The 24,741-nt window shown below is 51.9% G+C and overlaps 4 protein-coding genes across 5 annotated transcripts in view; 3 read left to right on the top strand and 1 right to left on the bottom strand.

Annotated features, from left to right (window-relative positions):
* Nucleotides 1–5,523: 5,523 nt before the first annotated feature.
* On the top strand, nucleotides 5,524–8,934 carry LOC141443123 (uncharacterized). The gene is made up of 3 exons (XM_074108333.1): nucleotides 5,524–5,755; nucleotides 5,823–6,117; nucleotides 6,261–8,934. Exons 1-3 carry the CDS (start codon nucleotides 5,524–5,526, stop codon nucleotides 8,932–8,934), a joined length of 3,201 nt encoding a protein of 1,066 aa, XP_073964434.1.
* On the top strand, nucleotides 8,931–11,257 carry LOC141443121 (uncharacterized). The gene is made up of 2 exons (XM_074108332.1): nucleotides 8,931–9,689; nucleotides 9,980–11,257. Exons 1-2 carry the CDS (start codon nucleotides 8,931–8,933, stop codon nucleotides 11,255–11,257), a joined length of 2,037 nt encoding a protein of 678 aa, XP_073964433.1.
* Nucleotides 11,258–18,741: 7,484 nt separating this feature from the next.
* On the top strand, nucleotides 18,742–19,348 carry LOC141442905 (histone H2A). The gene has a single exon (XM_074108058.1). The coding sequence runs from the start codon at nucleotides 18,830–18,832 to the stop codon at nucleotides 19,202–19,204; it is 375 nt and encodes a 124-aa protein (XP_073964159.1). The 5' UTR covers nucleotides 18,742–18,829; the 3' UTR covers nucleotides 19,205–19,348.
* An 86-nt stretch (nucleotides 19,349–19,434) lies between these two features.
* LOC141442900 (uncharacterized) overlaps nucleotides 19,435–24,741 on the bottom strand; it is a 52,388-nt gene continuing 47,081 nt past the window's right edge. For both annotated transcript variants that reach the window (XM_074108052.1, XM_074108053.1), the window contains one exon: nucleotides 19,435–19,819. In XM_074108052.1, coding sequence (XP_073964153.1) covers nucleotides 19,805–19,819 — 15 coding nt within the window. In that variant the 3' untranslated portion in view covers nucleotides 19,435–19,804. The remainder of the gene's footprint in view (nucleotides 19,820–24,741) is intronic.

Below are 24,741 nucleotides of genomic sequence, written 5' to 3'. Positions count from 1 at the left end.
AAATCCTGGGATATGTGTTGCTAATTAAAAATCAGACATCTTGGAAGTGTTCTTTATTTGTCTCCTTCACTCATCTACAATTATGAGAATCTTGCTATCTCTGTCGGTATTGCCCTTACATGCCCTTTGAAATTTAATTTAAAATTAATCTTTATTTTCAATTACATTTCACCCTTACATGCTTTTAAGTTTACAATATATGTATATATTATATATATATATATATATATAATATATATATATATATATATATATTTTTTTTTAATTCTTCAAAACAAACTTCTACAATAACAATGTTTTTAAACTACTATTATTCATTTATTATTATTGGGCGGGCCTGAAACTGAAGTTACTATATTACTTAAAACATACTAAGTTATTTACTGTTATACAATTTTCAACTCTAAACTTACTTTTAAATGTCAATCTTATTTTACTTGAAACTTTTAATCTGTCCTATGTATGTTACAATACTTTTAAATTTTACTGACTTCAACAATACAACTTCAATCTTTGTTCGGTTAATAATCAACTTTCCTTATATACAATGTGATTGTTTTTGAGTTATCATCTTACTGTCTATGGCTATGTATTTACAAAATCATTCTGTGACTCTAAATTAACCATTCTTGGTCACCTTACCTTACAATATACAATCTACCTTTACAACTATGGATTTTTTTATTTTTTATATTTTCAAATTTATTGTTTTTATTTACTTTTACGTTTTTATATTTTTTTTGGTTTTCTTAACTATGTTACTATGTACATACTATTTCCATGCATTTAACCTTCCTACTTTATTTTATTTACAATCCTGCTATGCAACTGCCATAGGGTATATTTGATTTTTTTTTTTACATTTTTAATATATATATACAACTTTTGCCTTTATTTATTATTATACATTTTCTGCCCTTAATTAATTGATTTTATTTACACCTGTTTTAATTTTTACATGCTTAGTTCATTGGAATCTGTTTGTATTGTTATTTACACTCATAAGTTTGTTAAGTTAATTTTTCCTAATTTTAATTTTATTTAGACTAAGTTTCCTTCAAAATTAGCTGTTTACATTTATTTACAAGGTAATGTACATTCATGCAAAATATACTTGATTGATCTAATCTACTGTTGTTTTATTTTCATGACATGTGACATGTTCTGAGTGACAATGTTGTAATTAAAATTTGTCTCATGCTTTGAAACTTACTATTACTTTGAACTTATTATTATTTTTACAAATACTCTATATGTACACTTAGTCTAGGTATGGACATATTTACAGCAGATACAATGTATTTACACTTTCTGGCGCTTCGCTTTTACTCATTCTTAACCTTTCTTTTTTTTCATACTTTAAACTGATAGTTACATTTTTCTAAATTATTTAAATTGCTACTAAGTTATTTTCAAAATTTTAATATCCTATTTTAGTGTTAAAATTTATAAGAAATGCAAACGTTGATATCTAAGACTTCAAGTACATAGATTATATTATGGAATTATATATTGTCTAGTCCGGTAGTTAGTTACTAATGTTATCATACTTGATAGGTATGATGTGTGATGCGTCCTCTTAGTTATATATTGCCTTGTGTGAGGTTCCGAAGTGTTGTTGTCATCCATCTGGTCATCATAGGGTTAGTCATTATAGAACTGGTCATCATGGGGTTGGTCATCATCATCATACTGTGCTGAAAAAGCTGAAAAAGAGTCTAGGATTGGAGGTGGGGATAAAGGTTTTAGGAATTGTACATGTACTATTTTTTTTTGACTTGGTTTCTTGACATTTTGTATTTCATAACATACTGATCCAATTTGTCTAATAATTTGGTATGGGCCTTTAAATTTTGGAGTTATCTTATCATCTTGAGGTTGTGGCCATGCATATAGTACATATTCACCTGGCTTGAAGTTATGCCCTATTCTTCTTAGATCAAATTTTGTTTTGTTTTTATAATGTTGTTCTTGAATGTTGTTAATTGCTATTTGTCTAGCTTCTGCTAACAATTCTAACTGATGTGTTCGTTCTATTTCTTCCTGTACTGTTCCTATGTGAATTTCATTTGGTGGTATTCTAGGGTGATATCCATGTAGTAAGTAAAATGGTGAGAAACCTGTAGTTTTTTGTTTTGCTGTATTTATAATTAACAGAGCGTTTGGTAGTAACTTGTCCCAATCTGTTTTGTTCTCTAATGCCATTTTAGTCAAGGTGGCAATGATATTGGCATTTGCCCGTTCAACTAATCCATTACTCTGGGCTGTATATGGTGTTGTTGGTAAATGTTCTATTTCATATTTTGTGAAAAATCTTTGTGTTGCCTGGCTCATGAAACATGGGGCTTTATCTGAGATGTAAGTCAATGGTGGGCCATATGTGTATATAATGTCATTTTCAATGGTGTCAATGACATCTTTCGCTGATAATGAGCTTGTGGGTTTTGCCATGATATATCTTGTAGCATGATCAATATGAAAGAAAGAAAAGAAAGAAAATAATTTATTTATAACAGCAATGAAACATAAATTAGTAAATATAACAAAAAGAAGTGTTGCCGCTATAAAAAGGTCCCGGCTCAGCATATCGCTAGTTGAAAACCAGCACTGGACCAATATATATAAATTTCCTGAACTTGTTTGTGGTAATGCAACAATATGATCAGCTGAAATGACATCTATTGGTAACTCTGGTATAGGTCTTGTGCCCATGAAACCGTATGCAAATTTTGTTCTTCTGTTCGTACTAGCACAAACTATACATGATTTCGTGTAATTTTTGACATCTTTATGCATTGTTTTCCACCAATATTTTTGCTTTAATCTTGCTATTGTTGATTTAAAATCTAAATGTCCACCTTCGTTATGTGTTATATTCAAAATTGACCATCTTAAATTTTGCGGTACAACAATTTTGTCTTTGTAAAAAGGTTCTTCACTATTGATGTGTAATAAAATTCCATTTTCTAACTTGTATTTTTCTTGTATTTGTTGTAAATGATGAGTTGTTGGTTCTTGTTGTAATTTCGAACAAATTAACTTTATAAAACTGTCTTTTTCTTGAGCTTGTTTTAATTTTTCCTGATTACTTGAAATTACCATCATACACATTTCTTCTAATGGGTAACGAGATAAATGATCTGCTATACAATTTTGCTTTCCTGGTCTATGAATAGGTGTGAAGTCAAATGGGGCTAGATCTACTACATATCTTGCAAATTTTCGATTCATTTTAGACTTGTTGACTACATACGCTGTTGTATAACTGTCTGTTACTAAGGTAATTTTTGTACTAGTAAAATATATGCGGAACTTATGCACAATTGCCCAATGTACGGCTGTTACTTCGAGTTCATTGATGTGGTACCTTGTTTCTGTGTCTTTCAAACAACGAATCGCGTATTCTATCACTTTCTTTTGTCCGTTTTGTATTTGTATTAAACAAGCTCCTATGCCACTGTATGAACTATCTGTTTCCACAATTGTTTCTTCTGCATTTTGTTGAAAATAAGCTAAAATGGTGATGAATGTTATTGCTAATTTAATTGTTTTGGAATGCTTCTTGCTGTGATCTGTCAAAACTATTTTATTTTCTTCTGTTCTTGTTTTAATATTGATCAATAAGATAGTTGATTTGACAGACAGCTAGCTATATTTATATATATATATATTATTTTTTTATTTGCTATACATATGCCAGCACTGACAGCTGAACCAGTCCAGTTAGTCTTAATTGATAGCTCCAATTATTCATTTGTTATTCAAGACTATCGATCGCTACTAACAGTCGTATCTATACTTAAATGACAACGTATGAACGTAATTTATTGTTATAACATATACATAATATAACTTAAGCAAGTAAGACATAAGTTGTTGAGGGTGGACTGTATTATTATTATTAATGAAACAACTTGCTTCCATATAAAGTGCATCTGCATTAAAGTATTACTAGTATGCGTTGTTCTGCGTAGGGTCGGGCGGCGAGTGAGTTGGAATATGTGGCGCGGTATTTAAAATATTGTCGCTGCGCGCGAGGAGGCGGAGCACGGTCGATCATGCATCGAGCCGCGGGGAGGACAATGGGAAGCCAGGAGAGAATTGTTGTAATGTGAGTGGGGATAGTGTGTGTAAGTTCTGTTACTGTATAGTGTGGCCTGACAAATGCATTTATTTTTTCATAAAACCTTATATCTATTACATGGCACATAATTAATAAAATATACAGGTAACAAACACAAATCAACAATCACAATAAAAATAGGAAAATAAAGTAAACAAAAACAAAACGAATTCTAATCTAAATATCTATATTACAAAATATCTTAAACCTATTTCCGACATTCTCCCCCACGTGTGCTAACACCTTCAGGCTTCGGAAATTTTTATAAGTCTAGCTAGACGCAGGACGACGAAGGAGGCCGGCGCGGTGCGTGCTTCTACTACGCGTACTATGCCATCTGGCCGGGGTAAGTTTTTATTACTTCGCCTCTGGGCCACGTACCTCTCGGCATTGTTCATCAACAATTATGACAATGTCGCCGGGTTTTTACGTTTGCGGTGGTCCGTCCTTGACTTAACTCGTAGTGTTGCGGACAGCCCCGAAACTAGAATAATATAGTTTTAAGAATCATTGTAAATAGTAGAATAAGTAGTTTAAGAATCAAATTGTAGCGAAATCGATTAGTAATAATTAAATAAAAGCGAAAAACCCAAGTAGCGATAGCGAAAATTCCCCGGTAATTCAGTGCGTTTGTGATTTGGGTCCACCAATCACAGCGCCTGGATTATCGGGGAATTATAGCCAATCACGGGCGGGCTTATACCCCGGCGCGCGGGTATAAATACAGGCCCGCCCGCAGCGATAAGGCAGTTCGACGCGGACAGCGACCCGAAGCGCTCCTCTCTACGAAGCCTACAGCGAGCAAGCGACCAGCGACCAGCGACCAGCGAAGCGAACCGACCCCTGCTATTCCAACGGACCTCCGATTGCTGCCTTACCGACCGACCACCGCGATTTCGAACCGGACTCCGATTACCACCGCGAATCGACGAACGAACCAGTACAATAAATACAGTCCACTTATCGAAGGTGTTTTCGTTGCCCTACTCCCGTCGTAACGACCGCAGAGGACTGCGAAGCACCTCCCGCTGTGAACCCGAGCTGTCTGTCGACGACAGTGTTTGGTCCTTCGAGCCGGATCTGAAGACATCGACTGAAGATGGTGGTAACCCGATCTCAGGGCGACCGCGAAGAGCGCCGCCACACCCGCCGCCCGAAGAACAAACCGCCGCCGAACGAGCTCCGACGACGACCGCCGCTGCTACTGCCACGACCACCGCTGACGACATCTGGCAACAGCAGTTGGAACGCATCGTCCGCCGCGACGCCGCCTCGCCCACGGTACTTCCTCGCGCCGAGACGCGGATGACGACACGCGAGCCGCCGCGTGACCTCGCCATCGCCGCTACACGTCGCGACGCCGTTTACTTTCCCCGCTCACCCGAGCCGGGGAGGGAGCCATGAGCATGCAGCCGATCCGATCGACCGAAGAGGACTACTACCGCCTAGGGGGGGAGCTGGGCGCGCAGCCCGGCCGCATCCCCGATGAGGCGCAACTCGGCGGCCGTGGGGGGGAGCTGGGCGTGCGGCCCGGCCCCGGTGAGGCGCACCTCGGCGGCCGAGGGGGGGAGCTGGGCGCGCAGCCCAGCCACACCGCCGATACGGTGCAACAGCGAGGCCATGGGGGGCAGCGTGCGTGCAACACAACCCGCAACTTGAAGCCATCGAGTACTCCCCCCACACCCAAATGGGGGAGGAGAGCAGCCAACAATGGACTGGGCTGCCAACCAGGAGCGACCACAACGAGCCGTCGCCTTTTATGAACAACCGGCGGCGATGCAAGCCGGTGCGAGGTCGCCGGTGCCTTCACATGCATCAAATGCAACGGCGATCCGTATCCGGCTTGCTGAAGAGGAAGCCGAAGAGGAGCTCCTGCGCATCAAGCAGCAAGAACTGGAGCTGCAAAAGGAGCGAGTGAAGGCCAAGCTACGCCAGAAGCTGGCTAGCATCGAAGCGGAGCACAAGCCGGGAGCATCACCGGACCACACGCAAAGGTGGATGACTGGCTACGGCGCACCGCGGCGGATCAACCGACGCCGCCACCACCGAAGCACGAGCCGCGGCGGCGCTCACCGCCGCCCCCGTTCGAACCGAAGCGACGCAATTCGCCGCCAGCTACACCTGCTCGCGAACGAAGTGCAAGCGGACAACGCGGGATCGAGAAGCTCGCCGAGGCCCTCGAAAAAATGGCACGAGTGCGTCCGCCGCCGAGGCAGGTCTACGAGTTGCCTGCTTTCTCCGGTGCGGCGGGCGAGTGGCTGCCGTTCCAGGCTGCCTACGCCGAATCGACGCGCGCGTATAATTTCACGCCGCAAGAAAATATGGCGCGGCTGCGCTCCTGTTTGCGCGGAACTGCGCGCGAAGCGGTGGAGGCGCTGCTCCACACCTCGGCCAACCCCGAAGCAGTAATGACGACGCTGCGACAATGCTTTGGCCGCCCCGAAATTCTGGCCACCAAAGCACTCGACGACCTCAAGAAGCTGCCGCGCCTGGGGTCAACTGCCACCGAAATCAACGCGTTTGCAGTCAAATTGCAAAACATCGTCAGCGTGCTGTCATCAATCGACCAGCACGGCTACCTCGCCAGCCCCTTGCTGGTACGCGACGTGATGGAGAAGCTCAGCCCACATCTACGGTCACGCTTCGGGGACTTCGCATCGGAGCAGATGACCATGGAGCCACAAATCATTCTGTTGTCGCGGTTCCTCATGCGCGAGGCCGACCGCGCCCTGCGTTTCTCCTATACAACGGTGGAAGCGACGGCAGCCGCCGCCGCCACTACGCTGACGTTCCGAAGGGATGCTGCGAGGCCAGCACCCCGTCCGACGCCGATGCGCGGCCCCACCCCTCGGGCCGCGCCGCGAGCGCCCGTCTACGCCACCGAGGGCGATGACGCGCGCCGCTGCCTCTGCTGTGGAGGCGGTCATCCCACCACGAGATGCAAGCGCATCACCAACATGGAGGTCAACGATCGCTGGCAGTGGGCACGCGACAACCGCGTGTGCTTCCGCTGCATGGACCAGCAGCACCGCCGCGAAACCTGCCGAGCCCGCACCTGTGAAGTCAACGGGTGCCGGCATGTGCACCATCCATTGCTGCACGCGAGCGCGGCAAAAGTGCCGCGCCACCCCGAAGCGAGACGCGAGCGGACGCCGCCCCGTGGGCAGGCACCGCAGTCCCCAACGACATTGGCGTCCGAGCCCACTGTTGGGCCGGCGCCAATCCCCGAAAAGCAGACGGTGACTACGGTCAGCAACGAAGACGGCAAGTCACCGGTCCTGCTGAAGATGTGCCGAGTCCGCGTCAGCGGACCCAGCGGCACCGTCGACACCTTCGCACTGCTGGATGACGGGTCAACGGTGACGCTCATCGACGAAGACCTGGCGCGCACGATCGGAGCCTCGGGACCGGCGGTGCCAATGCAAATGAGAGGCATCGCCAGCAACACCGAGCTGCCGAACAGTCGACGTGTCAACATCACGGTGCAGGGCCACGGTGAGGCCTACAAGATCGCCGCCCGCACCGTCGACAACCTCCGGATCCACACACAGCGACTGGGTCAGGAGGTTACCCGGTACCGCCACCTTAGTGGGCTGAACGATGCCTGCTACGACGAAGCCATTCCGCGTCTCCTCATTGGCGCGGACAATTGGCACCTGATGCTCGTCCACGAGACACGGACGGGCAAGCGACGGCAACCAGCAGCGGTTCGGACGGCACTGGGCTGGGTCATTTACGGCTCAGTGCCCCGGGCCATTCGAGCGGGCGGCCCGACCGAGGATGTGCTCTACGTTTATAACGTACGCGACGACGCCACCGACAAGCTAGTTCAGCGACATTTCGCCATCGACGCGCTGGGCGTGTCGCTGGCCACGAAACCACGACCAGCCGAGGAACGGGCGAAACGACTCTTCGAAGCAACAGTGAAATTCCACGGCGATCACTATGAAGTCGGTCTGCCGTGGATAACGGACGAGGTGCAAACGCCAGCGAGCTACGCGACGGCACTACAGCGCTTCAAGGGCATCGAGCGCAAGATGCGTCGCGACGCAAACTTCGCGCAAGAGTACGCGGCACAGGTCACCAACCTAATAGCGAAGGGCTATGCGGAGCCCGCCACCGAGGCAGATGCGCGCCACCCGCGCGCTTGGGTGCTGCCCCACTTTGCCGTGCGGAACCCCAATAAACCAGGGAAGCTCCGCCTGGTTTTCGACGCAGCGAGCCGCAGCCAGGGCCGCTGCCTTAACGATTTCCTGCTGGAGGGGCCCGACCTGCTAAAGTCCCTTCCGGGCATACTACTACGGTTCCGGGAGGGCCGCTACGCAGTAACGGCAGACATAAAAGAAATGTTTCTCCGAGTGAAGATTAGACCGGAAGATCGCCCGGCGCAGCTGTTCCTATGGAGGGAGCCGGGCGAGAATCAACCCAAGCTAATGAAAATGACTTCGATGATCTTCGGAGCAGCAAGCTCCCCTTTCCTGGCGCACAGCGTGCGCAACCACAACGCCGAGCGCCATGCGCCGGAATTCCCGCAGGCACTATACGCGATAACGTCGAGCCACTACATGGACGACCTAGTGGACAGCTACGCGACCGAAGAAGAGGCCGTGGACGTAGCAACGGCCGTCAACGAAGTCCACTTACGAGCCGGCTTTGAGCTGCGCGGGTGGAACACCAATTCCCCGAAACTCGAACGAAGAATCGAACCTGAACTGCGGGCAACAGCGCCCGCAACACTAGTGAGGGGCCGAAAATACTGGGGCTCATCTGGGACCCAAGAAGCGACACACTCGGGTTCAACACCGCAATGAACCGGGTGCCGAAAGAGGTGCGCGAAGGAACGCGCACACCAACGAAGAGAGAGGCCTTGAGCGCGGTGATGTCAGTTTATGACCCGCTCGGGCTCCTATCGCCCTACACAATCACCGCCAAGGTGACCCTTCAGCAGTCGTGGCGCAAACAGGCGCCGTGGGACGAGCCGCTGGACCTGGAGGACGGCGGTATTTTCATCGAGTGGGCTCGCGGTCTAGCCGCCGTAGCGGCACTGCAGCTGGAGCGGTGCTACGCGGTGGGCCGCCACGAGCTGCACGCCTTCACCGACGCGAGCGAGAGCGCCTACGCCACGGCCATCTACCTCCGGACGACAGACGCCTCCGGAACCGTGACGGTGGCTCTGGTGGCGGGAAAGGCGAAGGTGGCCCCGCTGAGGCAGCAGAGCATTCCTCGTATGGAGCTACAAGCGGCTCTGATCGGGGCTCGGCTGGCGGCCACAATCATAGCGGAACAACGACTTACGATCGAGCGCGTCGTATTCTGGACGGATTCACGCACTGTCCTGGCGTGGATTCGCAACGACGCAAAGCGCTATACACCCTTTGTGGCGCATCGACTTGGTGAGATCGCCGAGATAACCCGCCCCGAGCAATGGCGGTGGGTGCCGACAGCAGCAAACCCGGCGGACGACGCGACGCGGGCGGACAGTGCCCGCCAAATATCCACCACCGACCGGTGGTTCACCGGACCCGACTTCCTGCGGCTACCGGAAGACCAATGGCCGCAGGAAACAGTAAGCGAAATTTATAATATTAATGCGGACGCGAGTGCAAGTGAAAATGTGAAAAACAAAAGTGTTAATCTGACCAGTGCGTTGCCGAACATTGAACGATTTTCAAAATTCGAAAGACTAATTAAAGCGACAGCGCGAGTGATATTTTTTGTCGACAAGTGCCGCGACAAAGATAGTCAGTTAGAAGTGCGACATATCGAACGAGCGGAGCACCTCTGGTTCCGGAAGTGCCAGATGGATAGCTTCGCAGAAGAAATCGACATACTGCGATACGGGGGAGGCTGCCAAAGAAGAGCAGCCTCTTCCACCTCGACCCCGTCCTCGAGGACGGCCTACTCCGGCTGCGTGGCCGCATCAACGCCGCGCCGGTGCCGGACGCGACGAAGAGGCCGGTCATCCTAAACGGCCGCCACCCGTTCGTGAGCCTTCTAATCGAGAAGGCGCACCGCGACGCCCACCACTCATCGAACGAACGGGTGGTCAACGACCTGCGGCAGCGACTGTGGGTGCTGCACCTTCGCCCCACGGTGAAGAAGGTAGCGCGCGCTTGCCGCACATGTGCTGTGCGGCGCTCGACTCCGCGCCCACCAGCGATGGGCGATCTACCGCGGGCCCGCATCGACCCCTACAGCCGGCCCTTCACTAACTGCGGGGTCGACTACTTCGGCCCGCTGACGGTCACGATTGGGCGGCGCCACGAAAAGCGTTGGGTAGCGCTCTTTACCTGCCTGACGACGCGCGCCGTCCACCTGGAGATCGTCGCGAGCCTCTCTACGGACTCCGCCATCATGGCGCTGCGGCGTATGGCGGCTCGACGAGGTTGGCCCCGCGTCATGTATAGTGACAACGGTACATGCTTCCGCGGGGCCGACACGGAGCTTCGCGCCGCCTACGAGGAGTGGCTGCCCGAGCTCCGCGACATCGGACTGCGACACCGCATGGAATGGCGGTTCATCCCTCCTGGAGCTCCTAACCAGGGGGGCGCCTGGGAGAGGTTGGTGCGGTCAGTCAAGACCGCACTGACCGCCACACTCTTCTCACGGGCACCAAAGGAAGAGGTGCTCGTGACACTGTTGGCGGAGGCTGAACAGACCGTCAACGCGCGACCGCTGACGCACGTGTCGGTCGACCCCTGCGACGAGGAGGCGCTCACGCCGAGCCACTTCTTGCTCGGCGGCCCGGCAGGCACCCCTCCCACCGGCACGTGCGACGAAGCTGACCGAAGAGCCTGGCGTGCTAGCCAAGCGCTAGCCAATCATTTCTGGGCCCGCTGGGTCCGGGAATACCTGCCAACTCTCGTCAATCTCCGAGCGGGGGCGAGCGACCGCTGCAAGTCGGCGACGTCGTCATCGTCGTCGACTCCAACCTACCACGCAATGTGTGGCCCCGAGGCGTCGTGGAAGCAGTCTTCCCTGGACCTGACGGCGGCATCCGGAGCGCGGACGTCCGCACCAAGGGAGGAGTGTTCCGGCGCCCTACGACGCGACTGGCTGTCCTCCCGACAAAGGACGAAGCCTCCCCTGCGGATTCGGCGGGGGGAGAATTGTTGCGGACAGCCCCGAAACTAGAATAATATAGTTTAAGAATCATTGTAAATAGTAGAATAAGTAGTTTAAGAATCAAATTGTAGCGAAATCGATTAGTAATAATTAAATAAAAGCGAAAACCCAAGTAACGATAGCGAAAATTCCCCGGTAATTCAGTGCGTTTGTGATTTGGGTCCACCAATCACAGCGCCTGGATTATCGGGGAATTATAGCCAATCACGGGCGGGCTTATACCCCGGCCGCGGGGGTATAAATACAGGCCCGCCCGCAGCGATAAGGCAGTTCGACGCGGACAGCGACCCGAAGCGCTCCTCTCTACGAAGCCTACAGCGAGCAAGCGACCAGCGACCAGCGACCAGCGAAGCGAACCGACCCCTGCTATTCCAACGGACCTCCGATTGCTGCCTTACCGACCGACCACCGCGATTTCGAACCGGACTCCGATTACCACCGCGAATCGACGAACGAACCAGTACAATAAATACAGTCCACTATCGAAGGTGTTTTCGTTGCCCTACTCCCGTCGTAACGACCGCAGAGGACTGCGAAGCACCTCCCGCTGTGAACCCGAGCTGTCTGTCGACGACACGTAGCTTCAGTTGCGGTCGATATTCTTTGGTCCATCTAGCCAGAAATGATCTGCCATCTTTTGCGATTGTTGCCCACGATTTTTTCATTAAGCGTTATATCGTGGAAATTACAGAATGGAGACATGGCGTTGGACCTGCCAATGAGAAAATGATTAGGCGTCCAATGCTTCTTCTTGACTGCCCGTCAGTGGCGTGAGTGGTCGAGAATTAACGACGTGTTCTGCTTCCAACAACAGCGTGTGCAGCACTTCTTCTTTGGGGTGCTTTTCATGTAGGGTGGCACGAAGCGCTGTTTTAATTGAAGATTACTAAACGCTCCCAGGCTCCTCCAGCTGATGGGTTTCCAGGAGGTATCTTCTTCCATGTGATCTCTTTTGTACTCGGCGAACTCTTTCAGTTGCTTTCGGCGGTCAGCAAGGCGTCAGATATTTCGCGCTCCGCTCCGACGAAATTAGTTCCATTATCCGAATATATCACGGTGGGTGTTCCTCTGCGTGCCATCATTCTTCTCAGTGCCAGTATGAGTGAAGCAGCTGATAATGATGCAACGAGCTCCATATGCACGGCCCTAGTTGTGAGGCATGTGAATAGGGCTCCCCACCTCTTCTCGTGACGTCGACCAATCGTGATTGTTATTGGCCCGAAGAGATCGCATGCGGTGGCGGTGAAGGGGGGTTGGTTCGACATTAGGCGCTCTGGTGGTAAATCTCCATAGGGTAGTTTGAGAGGTTTCCCTTATGTGTTTTGCACCATTGACAATTTCGCATAATATCTTAGCGTACCACGCGACCAACAATGTGGTATCTTTGAGTAAGCTCATTCATCACGGTTTTGTGGTTGCCATGATTGAACTTTGCGTGGTAGTATGCGATAAGTAAGCGCGTGAACTTTTCTTTTGCGTGAAGAATAGGTATCGCTGTCCCTCCGTCAATTCTGGAATCCAGCAGGAGCGTTCCTTTGTTGTCCAGTTTTGCTGTCACCTTTCTAAGGGGGGATCCTTTCGACGCTGGCTCGCCTCGATGTAACCTTCTTATGTCTTCACTGAACGAGATTGTTTTGGCTGCGTCGAACCAAATAATAGTTCCGCCAGTCTTAGGTGATTCCGATTATTTCTATTTCGTGCTTTCTTTTTGAGCATTTTGGCTTTGAAGACCTCGGCGGCGAACAGCAAGTTGCGGCGGACCTAATTAATCGCGTGAAATTCGAAAATCTGTCGATTTGCGGTAGATAGCTATATGTGTCGCACTTTCGCGTGGCTAGTACTACTCGCGGAGGCGTTCCTCGCCTGTGGGCGGGTCAACGCCGGCGCCGATTTATCTACTGGCCATTCATTAATATCGCGCCTAATAAATCGGGGCCCTGGAACCACCGGTGGTTTTAATCAAAATTATCGCGGACGCCTTTTGTCGCGTCGTCGGCTGTGTTAAGCGCGCTTGGCACCCAGCGCCATTCGGTAGGCACCGTGGTGTCTTCAATTTCCGCAAGTCTATGCGCTACAAAACTTTTAAAAGATCGTGGGTCGGATTTGATCCATGCTAGGACCGTCCGCGAGTCCGACCAGAAATGTTTTCGATAATTTTGTAATCTGTTTGCTCTACAAACCGTTTTAGTTAATCTGGTGCCTAGCACACAGCCCTGTAACTCTAAACGCGGTATAGATATTGTTTTTAGTGGGGCAACCACTGATGTATTAAACTGTAGATACACATTGCCAAACAAAATCCCCATCAAAGAATGTCCGAACTATTTATTTGTTTGTGTAACAAATAAAATCATCACCCACACAAATTAATTAAAAGAATACGTGACGAAATTTGAACCTAGTCTTTACTAAGTTACAGTTGAATTTCGCTAGCGGCCATATTCCACAATTAATAAAAATATTTACGTGTGCGTAGAAACACTGAACAAAGAATGCATTCGGACTTTCGGAGAGGACTTTCGTAATAAAAAGTTTTTGTCAATTAAATTTAAAAAAAATGAAAAGGTAACTTTTAAGCTAATTTTCTTTAGTCCAAATGTTTACCGTTTTCGAGATAATCTATATACAGCCAGATTAAGACTATTTGATGCCTTAAGCAATGCACGCCTATGCCCCCCCCCCCCTATCGATATTTTAAATAAGTAAGTATTTATTACGACGAAATATTATATTTATGAAAGACGATAGAGATTATGGGGAGGCACGAGCGAGCGGATTTTCAAACAGCCTTACCTTTTATGTGCTAACAAAAAAAATTTTGGTGCTGTTTATGGTGCCCCCAAGACATGATGCCCTAAGCAATCGCTTAATTTGCTTATGGGCTAATCCGGCACTGTCTATATATATAAAATTAAAATAATAAACTGACTAACTGACGATATATTAACGCACAGCCCATAACGCTGCACCTAGAGACCTACTTTATGCCCCTGGTTACCGAAGTACTCGTCAAGACGACAAACGAGTCCAAACTCGGTGTGGTCGTGTCGTTTATCACAGAGTTCCTATGGTCACCCGCTAGCTTTATCATCAGATCAACTCCATGTTATAATAATATTGCATTGTCATCGGATTTAAGTATACATGCGTGTAAAATTTCAGCTCAATCGGTTGAAGATATCCACTTCAAATTTGAGTTGAAAGATTCCACTCGAGCAAACATAGTTACATTACACTGCAAATAAATATAATGCTTGTAATAAGTTTTTGTTAAAAATTCAATTTTTAATACAAGCTTTTTTTGCCGAATGTACTTTTTGTTGACTGTACTTGAATTGTCGTCTAAACTACATATCTGTACCAAATTTCAAGTCGGTACTATTAATTATTGAGGAGTTCCCTCCTGCAGAGACGATTCTGACAGAACCACCAAGATGTCACTGTCACCAGGTTATTGTATTGTCACCAAATTTACATAAGTATGCCAAATTTCAAGTCGATCGGACCACAGGAAGTGGGTCAAATTTAGCTTCCAAGATTTGACCCAAACAAACAATAAATAAATAAATAAGCAAACAGGGCAAGCTACAGAAAAGCTTCTAAAAATATCGCCGAAATGTAAGCACTTGTGCAAGTATTTTGAATAAAAAACAATTTGGATTCTCATCCTCCTTGGTTCTGGCTGTTTGCTCCTAAAACCATTGCCAGCGCAAGCCGCGCGCAGCTCAAAAAAAAATTGCAGGCTGTCTGTCAGCACAGTTCATTCGCGGGAAATTCGGCGGACTTCGTATGTTGTATAATTACATTATAAGAAGCTCGACTAGTGTGAATAAATTGTAAACTGTATTATAAACCTTGTAAACAGTGTTAAATACTTAGTATGATTTTTTTAGTGTAAAAAACAATAGGTAAACATAGTGATTAATACGGTGTAGATTTGGCGAGCGCTTTATCAAAGTTGGCTTCATTGAGGTTTGTGTTTCATAAATTGCTTTATTAATTTTGCACAAAAACGAATAAACCACACAGTCAGACAGTCAGTACATTATATTATCTAAGCTTTTATAAAACATAATTAAAATCGCAAACTTCAAGTTAAATATTCAAACGACATAGCTACCCGTTGCTAGGCGACTCGGTAAATAAAATAGAGTGACGGCAACTCCACTACACTTTTGTTCCATGTTCTGTTGTTTATCTGTTTCGTTTTACTGATATGCTTTCCTGTGCGTGTGACAAAGACAAGGCATATGTCAATGTTGTGGAATTCTGGCAACGTTTATCTTTTAATTAGCAATTTAGAAATGGTTTTAAAATTAAATTAAATCAATATTTCTCTCTGATTATTAGAATTTAATAGAAAAAACAACAAATACTCGCTGAAGGTATGATATTCCATCAGATTTGTTCCGTTTTCGCGAGTGATTTTTGCACTTTTTAAAGACGCACGTGGGCATCGTTACGCTTGCACTGACAACAACGTACTGAGAAAAAAGAAGGCCACATTTACCAAAGTGGCGCTCATTTGGCTCGGACATATTCGGACGCGCGAGTGTGGATCTACAGTTTAATACATCAGTGGGGGCAACCCTAGCCTTTGCCGCCACTAATCGCGAGGATTTCCCTCCTCCGGGTTCATTTGATACGAAATACACCGCCGCGGCATATACTTTCTCGCTCGCGTTGCAGAATGTGTGTATCTCGCCCTCTCTCTCGCACGCAGGTACATAACGCTCTATCTCGCTCTATTTCAATAAACGATTTCCACGTGGGAATAGACTCCGATTTGATAGGTTCGTCCCATCCTATTCCCGTCCGCCAAATGTCCTGAATAAGGGCTTTACCTATCACCGAGATTGGTGAGGCGTACCCTAGCGGGTCATACACGCTCATTACACTACTTGTTACCTGCCTTTTCGTGGGTAACTGGGTGCCGTTCAGAACGTTTGGTGGCGTGTTACGTAAATTTACATTAAAACCTAACGTATCGCGCGCGTGATTCCATACGAGTCCTAATGTGCGTTCCGATTCGCTCTTGACTCCTAGGGACGTACTCTTGACGTCTGTTATGACTTCGGGGCGGTTCGAGGCGAATCCTGTCAACTCGAATGACGCTAACGAGTTCAATGTATGTACGTCATTTATTATTCGCCTCGCCTCGGCTTCCGAACTGTCGAGGGCGATAAGGAAATCGTCCATGTAAGAGTTTCTAATCGTTAATTTTGCCGCTTCCGGGTACAGCTTCTCGTTACATTTCGCGTTTTTATTCTTAACAAATAGAGCCGTAGCTGGGGAACAGGCAGAGCCGAAAATTAATTTTTTCATTCTGTATTCGCGCGGCTCGCTCTGTCTCTCTTCCCCCCTCCATAAAAAACGTAAGCTGTCCCGGTCGCTTTCCTCCACTTCGATTTGGAGGAACATTTCGCGGATATCGGCAGTGATGGCAATTTTGCCCTCGCGGAAACGCAACAAAACTCCGAAAAGTGACTGAAGTAAGTCCGGCCCTGTTAACAGCGCGTCGTTTAAGCATTTACCGTGCGCGCGCGACGCCGCGTCAAAAACTAAACGCATTTTTAATTTTTGTGCGTGAAAAACCGGAAAATGCGGGAGGTACCAAGCCCGTGGCGAGTTGGGTGGCGGGGGCGACTCCATAACCTCTGCATAACCTTTTTCGATTAGATTTTTGATTTGTTTGGTATATTCCAATTTCAAACTTTCGTCTTTGTCTAATTTGCCCAGAAATAATCTCTAGGTTTGAAAGCTGGCTCGAACGCCGTTCAGCCGCGAGCGATCAAGGCTCGCAGGAGCCTCGTTCGGCCGCGGCTACCGCCGCCCCCCCCCCCGCCCCCAATTTATTCGCCGATCTTCGCTGTCGCCGCGCCCGCTTCTCGAGCGCGCCCACGTCGGCGCCCAGCGCCGTGCAGGCGAGCGGCCGCGCTCGCGTTCGCGCTCACGCTCCCGCTCGCAAACTCGGCTCTCGTCGCCGACTGCCCTCTTCTCCGCGCCGGCTTCCCCGGCCTCGCCCGGTGGCCAAAGTGTCGCCAAATCTTCTACGACGCGCACTGCGTCCTCCCGCTCCTCCAGCATCACTTCGCGCAGCTCTGCCTGCGAATCTAGGCAGCCCGACATGGACTGCGATAACTTCTCAGACGCATCTGATGGAACCCTTAAAGAGGGTGAATTCGTTACTGTCGCCCGCAAGGGCAAAAGGAAAGCCGCTAGCTCTCCTATTTCTGAAATCGCAGCCAAGCAGGCATTCGCACCTGTTGGCTCTCCGCGCACGTCGCCGCCTTCCGCGGCCCCGCGCCCCCCCTCCCCCCCGATCTCTCAACGAGTCCCGCGCAACCAGCGCCCCCCCCCGATCGTCGTTCGAGACAAATCTGCTTGGGAGTCGATCTCCAAGCTTGCCTATAGTAAGAAAGTAAATTTCACCAAAGCTGTTAATGCCCCGGAAGGCATCCGTGTTACAACACAGGACGCCGAGTCCTACAGGCAGATGACCCGACTACTTACCCTTCAAGGTGTTGCGTATCACCGCTACCCCTTCGGGGAGGAAAAAGGCCTCCGCGTGGTCATCCGCGGAGTTCCAAAAGAGCTGGAGGTCGACTCCGTCAAAGACGACCTACGAGCTCAAGCGCTGCCTGTGCGCGAGGTACACCGCATGTACCGAGCTCGCCCCGCGAAGACACCTCTCGACCTCGTGGTTGTCATTTTGGACCTCTCTCCTGAGGGGAAACAAATATTTAACGTCCGTACTATTTGCCACATTTCCGGCATCATTGTTGAGCCGCCTCACAGACGCGGAATTCCGGGGCAATGCCACCGTTGTCAGTTGTATGGCCACTCGGCGCGCTATTGTTTTGCGCAACCCCGGTGCGTTAAATGCACCGGGGACCACGGCACTCCGGAGTGCCCGCGTCCGAGGGACACCATGGAGCCGCCTAGCTGCGCTCTGTGCGGCGCGGTGGGACACACCGCCAATTACCGCGGGTGCCCCGGCGCGCCGTCCCGGGTGCGCAAACCGGCCCCCTGGCGTCCCCCACGTGCACCTATGAGGGACGATGCCAATTTCCCGCCCATTAGGCAAAACCCTCCCCGGGAGGGGGCCAAGGGGGCGGGGGCGTCGCCCCCCAAAAGTGTAAACATACTGTCAGACAGACAATCGGACAAACCAAACCGACCTAATGACCGACAAGCGGTCCCACCGCCCCCACTATTGGGCGTCTGGGCAAACCGTCAGGCCCCTAAGGCCAAGGGCCCTCAGCCCTCCCACCCGCCTCCTAAAGGCACTCCAAACTTCCAAGCTCCAGATGTCTTCGCCGACATCTCGCTAGTCTGCGAACTCGTCAATACGATTAATATTGACGAGATCTCAGCCTTGGCTAAGGCGCTGCGCGAATCGACATCTGCGCAGCAAAGCCTTTTTCTGTGTGCTCAACACAAGCCCCTTTTGACCTCCCTCAGCCACTTCATGGCTAACTATGGCCGACGTATTGTACGTTTACGACTCGCTAGCGCTGTACGCACCGCTAGTGTTCCAGTTATAAGTTTACGTGAAACAAACAAACTTAACTCTCAACCATGTCAGGACGCGGCAAGGGTGGTAAAGTGAAGGGGAAGGCAAAGTCCCGTTCGAACCGCGCCGGACTCCAGTTCCCGGTCGGCCGTATACACAGGCTGCTGCGCAAGGGTAACTACGCCGAGCGCGTAGGTGCCGGCGCCCCTGTGTACCTCGCCGCCGTGATGGAGTACCTGGCCGCTGAGGTGCTCGAGTTGGCCGGCAACGCCGCGCGCGACAACAAAAAGACCAGGATCATCCCTCGCCACCTCCAGCTGGCGATCCGCAACGACGAGGAGCTGAACAAGCTCCTCTCCGGCGTGACCATCGCACAGGGCGGTGTACTGCCCAACATCCAGGCGGTGCTCTTGCCCAAGAAGACTGAGAAGAAGGCTTAAGTCGCACGCACGCACTCTCGCCTCGCCACGCACCTGATCCTTAGTGCCACGTTGTGTTTTTGTATCTCCGTAGTGTCACTAACACGACGCGCGGATTACAAATTCCGCAACAAAAATCGCAAAAGGCCCTTCTAAGGGCCACAATATGATTCGTATTAATATTGAGTTTCTATTAATACATGACGTCATCATAATACAATTGTTAGTTAATTAATCTACTACTAGGTAGATAGGTAGGTTTGATTAAAATATTAGCCGCGCTCAGACTTGCGTGATGCTATGCTGTTATTAATACCTATTGGTTGCTAACATACACACAATTCGCACCTTTAAAATTAAACTGAAACATACATACACATACATGCATACATATATATACATACATACCTACCGTTATGCCTTATTATATTTTTTGAGATTAATATATTATATAGTATAACTATACTGTTATTGCAGCGAGTGTTGTCAAACCTCATTATGTTAAATAAGTATAAGTACCTATTGTAAGTAAGTATAGTACCTTTTTTATTATTATTATTATGTTCTTCACTGAGAGGAGTGATGGAATGGATGATGACGATGCGACGGCAGGTTACGGGCTCACGTCAGGCATTTCTGTAATTATGTTAATGTTATGTTATGTTAAGTTGAGTTAGGTCGTTTTAGGTTAGGTTCGATTATGTTAGGTTTGATACTGGTGTATTTTATATATATATATATATTTTTTTTTTTTTACTCGCTATGAAGCAACAAAAAAAAAGGAGAAAACATAGCTAGCAAGCAAGCAACGCTAAACATATTCCCCTCCCCCCCGTCGCTACGGTTTACGCGCGCCCGGTCGCACGCTATTGGTCGAGTACGGTGATATCGTGATAGAGGGAGACCATTCGCTACGCGCCGCATCGGCATTAACAAAAAGCGACTCGCCCCGGAATTTTGCATCATCCGGACAGTCATCGTGGTACTTGTGGGTAGAAGTTTTTCCGTAGAAACACCGCTACCCACCGCTCGGACCATAATTCTCGCATCCGCCGCGCCGCCTTAAACTGCGAACTTTGTTCGATCCCGGCCTCCACCAGCGGGTCTCACCGGGAGGACAGAGAACGCAGAGGAGGGCGGTGCGCGCCCAATGGTCGCGCGCCGCGATATGCCGCAGCTGCCCTAGGCAGCCTAGGTTATAGCCGCCTCCCCACCACCGCTCTAGTAGCGGAGGTGGGTAGCTTAAAACAGCCCTTTTTAGGGCTACCCACCGAGCCAAGATGGCTCCACCCCGATGCCCCCCGCCCCTCCGGACCCTACCGCTCGCAAGGCTACCGACCGCGGATAGCCACGCCGATGCGGAAACATAGGGTGCAGTTTGACGCGGCGGACATCAATGCCGTGAGGCATATGTGCCACGTCGTTCGTGCCGCGGGCCAGGGGATGACGATCCCGCCCGCCTTCAGGAAAGCCATGGGGGAGCTGAATGTCAGACTCCCCCCCGCTGCTCCCGACGCTCCGGACGACGATCAAGAGTCGTCACCGCGCCTGGCGTCGCCGACGCCGCCGCCCGCGGATGCGGCAACCGCCGCACCACCGCTACTGCCGCCGCCTGCACCTCTCCCGCAGCGCACACCACCCCGCGGCCCGCGACGAAAGCGAGGGCCGCGCACACATCGCCGGCGCCCGCGCCCGCTCGCGGCGCTCACCGCCGCGCTCGCCGCCGCGCTCGCCGCCTGCATCCAAGGCGCCGCCAGCGCCCCGCGCGCCTAAAAAGCCTCCGCCGCCGCCGCGCGTACCGGTGAAAAGCACGGAGAAATCCCGTGCCCGACACCGGCCCAGCGCGGCACTGGAACCGCCAACGTACGCGACGATCGCGGCCGCGCCGCCCATGCGTGCGCCCGCGCCTACGCCCGCGCCGCCCATGCGCGCGCCCGCGCCGACTGCGCCGCCCATGCGTGCGCCCGCGACCGCGACCGTGACGTCTGCATCGCTTGCGGCTGCGCTATCGCGCCGCCCGTGCGCCCACCTGCCGCATCCCGGACTGCGCCGCCGCGCGCGTGCTGCCCGTGTCCGCGCCTGCGCCGCCCGCGAGCGCGCCGCCCGCGCCCTCAACCGCGCCGCCAGCGCGTTCGCTGACCGCGCCCGAGATAGCGCCGCCCGCGCGCGAGCCGCCTGCGTCCGCGCGCGCGCTACCCGCGAGCGCGCCGCTCGCGCCTTCAACAGCGCCGCCCGCGCGCGTGCCGCCCGCGACTGCGGCAGTGCCGCCCGCGCGAATGCCTGTCTCGCCCGCAACGCCTGCGCGCGCGCCATCCGCATCTGAGTCCGCGTGGCCAGCGCTACGTGCGCCGCCCACCCGCGCGACGCCCGCAACCAATGCGGCGACCGCGCCCGCGATACTAACGCAACCGGCGATGAGGATCCCATCGCCGTCGCGCTTTCCACCGCCAGCCAACCTGCCGCGCCGCGTTTGCCGCTACAAACAAGCGGCGACTGTCACCCTCTCCGTCGTCGATCCCGCGCCCGACCATCCCGCGACTGGAGCTGTCTCCAATGGACCTCTCGTCCCGCAGAGTAACCTGCGAGGACTTGGGGACGGACGACGACGAGGAGGAGGACAGGAGCAGAGCCAGAGTACCGCCATCACCTCGGATGTCGCCTACACCACCGTCGCCTTCACCACCTCCGCCACCGCCGCCACCATCACCGGCGCCCGCCGCCGCGAGGGGGAAGAGGCACCCGCCCTTAGCTGTGACGAGCTTACCAGAGTGGCCCAGGCACTTCCGCGTGTTGGAGCAGAAGCTGGGACACCCGGTGAACGCCAAGCCGCTGAAGGAGGGCATAATTTTCACGCCGCGATCGGAGGCAGAATACGAGTGGTCCAAGACCACCTGGAGAAAACCCCAGGCTTGGCCTGGAACAACTGGACCCGGACGGAAGACCTGCCACTGAAAGTGGCAATACGCGGCTCCCGCGAACACAACGCCGGAGGACGTCGTCGAAGGCCTGAGGGAAGGGGTTCGTCCCGATATTTGCTGTGGCAGTGAGGGCGCGAGCGGGACGCCCTGGCTGCATTTTCCACGCGCAGGTGGAGAAGAACAGCGCGACCATCCCAGGCATCTACAACATCACCACGCTACTGGGCATGCGTGGGGTTAAAGTGGAAGCCTGGCGAGGAAGACCAGGACCTGCGCAGTGTCACCGGTGCCAGGCGTTCAGGCACAGTTCGGTGAACTGCCACCATCCGCAACGCTGCGTCCGCTGTGGAGAGGACATGCTGCCCGCGACTGCCAGCGACCGCGCGAGGACCCGCCGACGGCGCAACTGCGGAGGACCCCACACCGCAAATAGCGTACTGTGCCGGAATTCCAGAGGAGGCGAGGCACAAGACGGCGGGAGTCGCACCACGCACACGCACGAGCGCGCGCGCACGCCCCGGAACCACCCCAACAGGAGCCACCGCCACCACGGTGGAACATGGACACGCACCACACTCCCTAATGGCGGCGGCCAACGATGGGAGTCGCCCGCCTTTGAAAAGGCGACGTAAACGCGGCGGGAGGAAGAAGAAGGCCTCCAACCAAGAGCCGCGAGAGCCCCAGCCGAAACAACGGCACCGGAGACGCTCCCGAAAATCGGCCCGGCCCGGAAGTCGCCGCCCCTGCAAAGGGGAAGAAGGCGAAGCGAGGACGGAAGTTGACGACGGGAAAGCGAAGGTCATCCAGCAGCTGATTCTCGTGCTGCAGGAGCTGCTCCAGGCTATCCAATCAGGACAGGACCCCGTCCCGATTATTCTTAGAAGGCTAGCTGACTTGTACGCACAAAATGGCTAGCCAACTAAGAATAATACATTGGAACGCCGATGGCCTATCCAAGGCGAAGACCGGACTGCTGCGTCATCTCCTGGCCGAGCAGAAGATTGACGTGGCACTCATATCTGAGACCCACCTTAAGGCAGGGACCGCCTTAAGACGCCAGGGTTTTATGCCTACAGGAAGGAGGAGACCTCACCAGGGCAACGCCTACCGGGGCTAGCTGTCCTGGTGAGAAGAGGATTGGTGCATCAACCACTGCCGGTGCTGACGACGCTCAGGTCGTCATATGCCCTCGGAGTGGAGATCTGCGTCAACGGACATCCCTACGTGTGTTTGCCTTCTACAAGCCGCCAGCTCTCGTCTCGCAGTGGCTGACGTCCACGATCTGTTGGACTCGCCGCTGCCCACGATTGTAGCGGGCGACTTCAACTGCAACACCCGCATGGAACTCCACGAAGATCTGCTTGACGGGCGGAGGCTCTTCGACGACGCAGAGAGCCAAGGATACGAGGTGCTTGGACCAGAGGTCCCGACCCACTATCCGCACAACGCAGCCCACGCTCCAGACGTCATCGACCTTATGGTAGCCCGCGGCCTTTCTACCTGGCCGCGCATGACGTCCTGGACTATCACCTTCTCTCGGATCACCAACCAGTCCTGGCGACCCTGGACATGGCACCGACTCGGACGGCTGCCCCTCCTCCCCGCCGCAGACAAGACTGGGATAGATTTGCCGCCTACATGACTGAACACTCGCCGTCCTTCCCCGTGACAGTACGGAGGAAGTTGACCGCCTCGCTGAGCTGTTCAGTTCATGTGTCACCGACGCTCTCGCACACTCCAGTGTTGAACCGGCAGATCACCAGCGCGCCCGCGCCATCAGATCCCAGCTGACATCCAGACCCTCATGCCAGAGGAAGAGGAAACTGCGCCGCCACTACCAACGCACCAGATGCCCGACCACGAAGTCCCAGCTGAACGCGCTCGCCGAGAAGATTTCGAGGGGCCTCGCCGTACACTCGGAATACTCTTGGCTTGAGCACATCGCTTCGGTGGAGAGGACTGGAACGGCATCCACCGCCTATGCCGCCGCCTGGCGAACAAGCCAGCACCCACCCGCCCGCTTCTTGCCAGTGACGGACCATCCGCTACAGGGCAGAAGACAGGGGGAGATCTTCGCGGACCACCTGGAGATGCAGTTCTCCCCAAACCCGTCTGACAACCACCAACAAGAGGCAGACATCGGGCAGCGACTGGCGGGAGTATTTCGCGGCACCGATAGCCCCCGACGAAGACCCCATTGTCTTCTCCCCGGGCCAAGTCGTGAGGATGATCCGACGCGTCCCGCTGAAGAAGGCGCCTGGCCCCGACCGCATCCCCAACGAGGCGCTGCGTCACCTACCCCCGCGAGGTATCGCGACGTTGACGCGGCTCTTCAACGGAGTCCTGCGGACGGGCCTTCCCGCGCCCCTGGAAGCTTGGGCGCGTCATCATGCTCCCGAAGCCCGGGAAGAATATTCTACGCCCGGAGAGCCACCGACCAATCACCCTGTTGTCGACCACATCGAAGCTGTTCGAGAGGCTGCTGCTGGTGCACCTGTCGCCGCACATCACGCCGCGCGACGAGCAGTTTGGCTTTCGGGCGAACACTCCACCACGCTGCAGCTCGCCCGAGTCCTACACCAAGCCGCCGTTGCCTACAACAAGAAGGAGCACCTCGTCGCCGTCATGCTCGACATGGAG

This window comes from Choristoneura fumiferana, chromosome 26 (genome assembly GCF_025370935.1).
Source record: "Choristoneura fumiferana chromosome 26, NRCan_CFum_1, whole genome shotgun sequence".
Lineage (NCBI taxonomy): Eukaryota > Metazoa > Arthropoda > Insecta > Lepidoptera > Tortricidae > Choristoneura > Choristoneura fumiferana.
Note: the sequence above shows the minus strand (reverse complement) of the source record. Positions and strands in the feature narration are given on the sequence as shown.

Bases quoted from the DNA above. Each gene is read 5' to 3' on its own strand.
- LOC141443123 (XM_074108333.1), top strand. From the start codon at position 5,524: ATGAGCATGCAGCCGATCCGATCGACCGAAGAGGACTACTACCGCCTA. The intron at 5,756-5,822 runs GTGCGTGCAACA...ATGGGGGAGGAG, and splicing joins GCGAGGCCATGGGGGGCAGC to AGCAGCCAACAATGGACTGG. The intron at 6,118-6,260 runs GTGGATGACTGG...TCGCGAACGAAG, and splicing joins TCACCGGACCACACGCAAAG to TGCAAGCGGACAACGCGGGA.
- LOC141443121 (XM_074108332.1), top strand. From the start codon at position 8,931: ATGAACCGGGTGCCGAAAGAGGTGCGCGAAGGAACGCGCACACCAACG. The intron at 9,690-9,979 runs GTAAGCGAAATT...AGGCTGCCAAAG, and splicing joins ACCAATGGCCGCAGGAAACA to AAGAGCAGCCTCTTCCACCT.
- LOC141442905 (XM_074108058.1), top strand. From the start codon at position 18,830: ATGTCAGGACGCGGCAAGGGTGGTAAAGTGAAGGGGAAGGCAAAGTCC.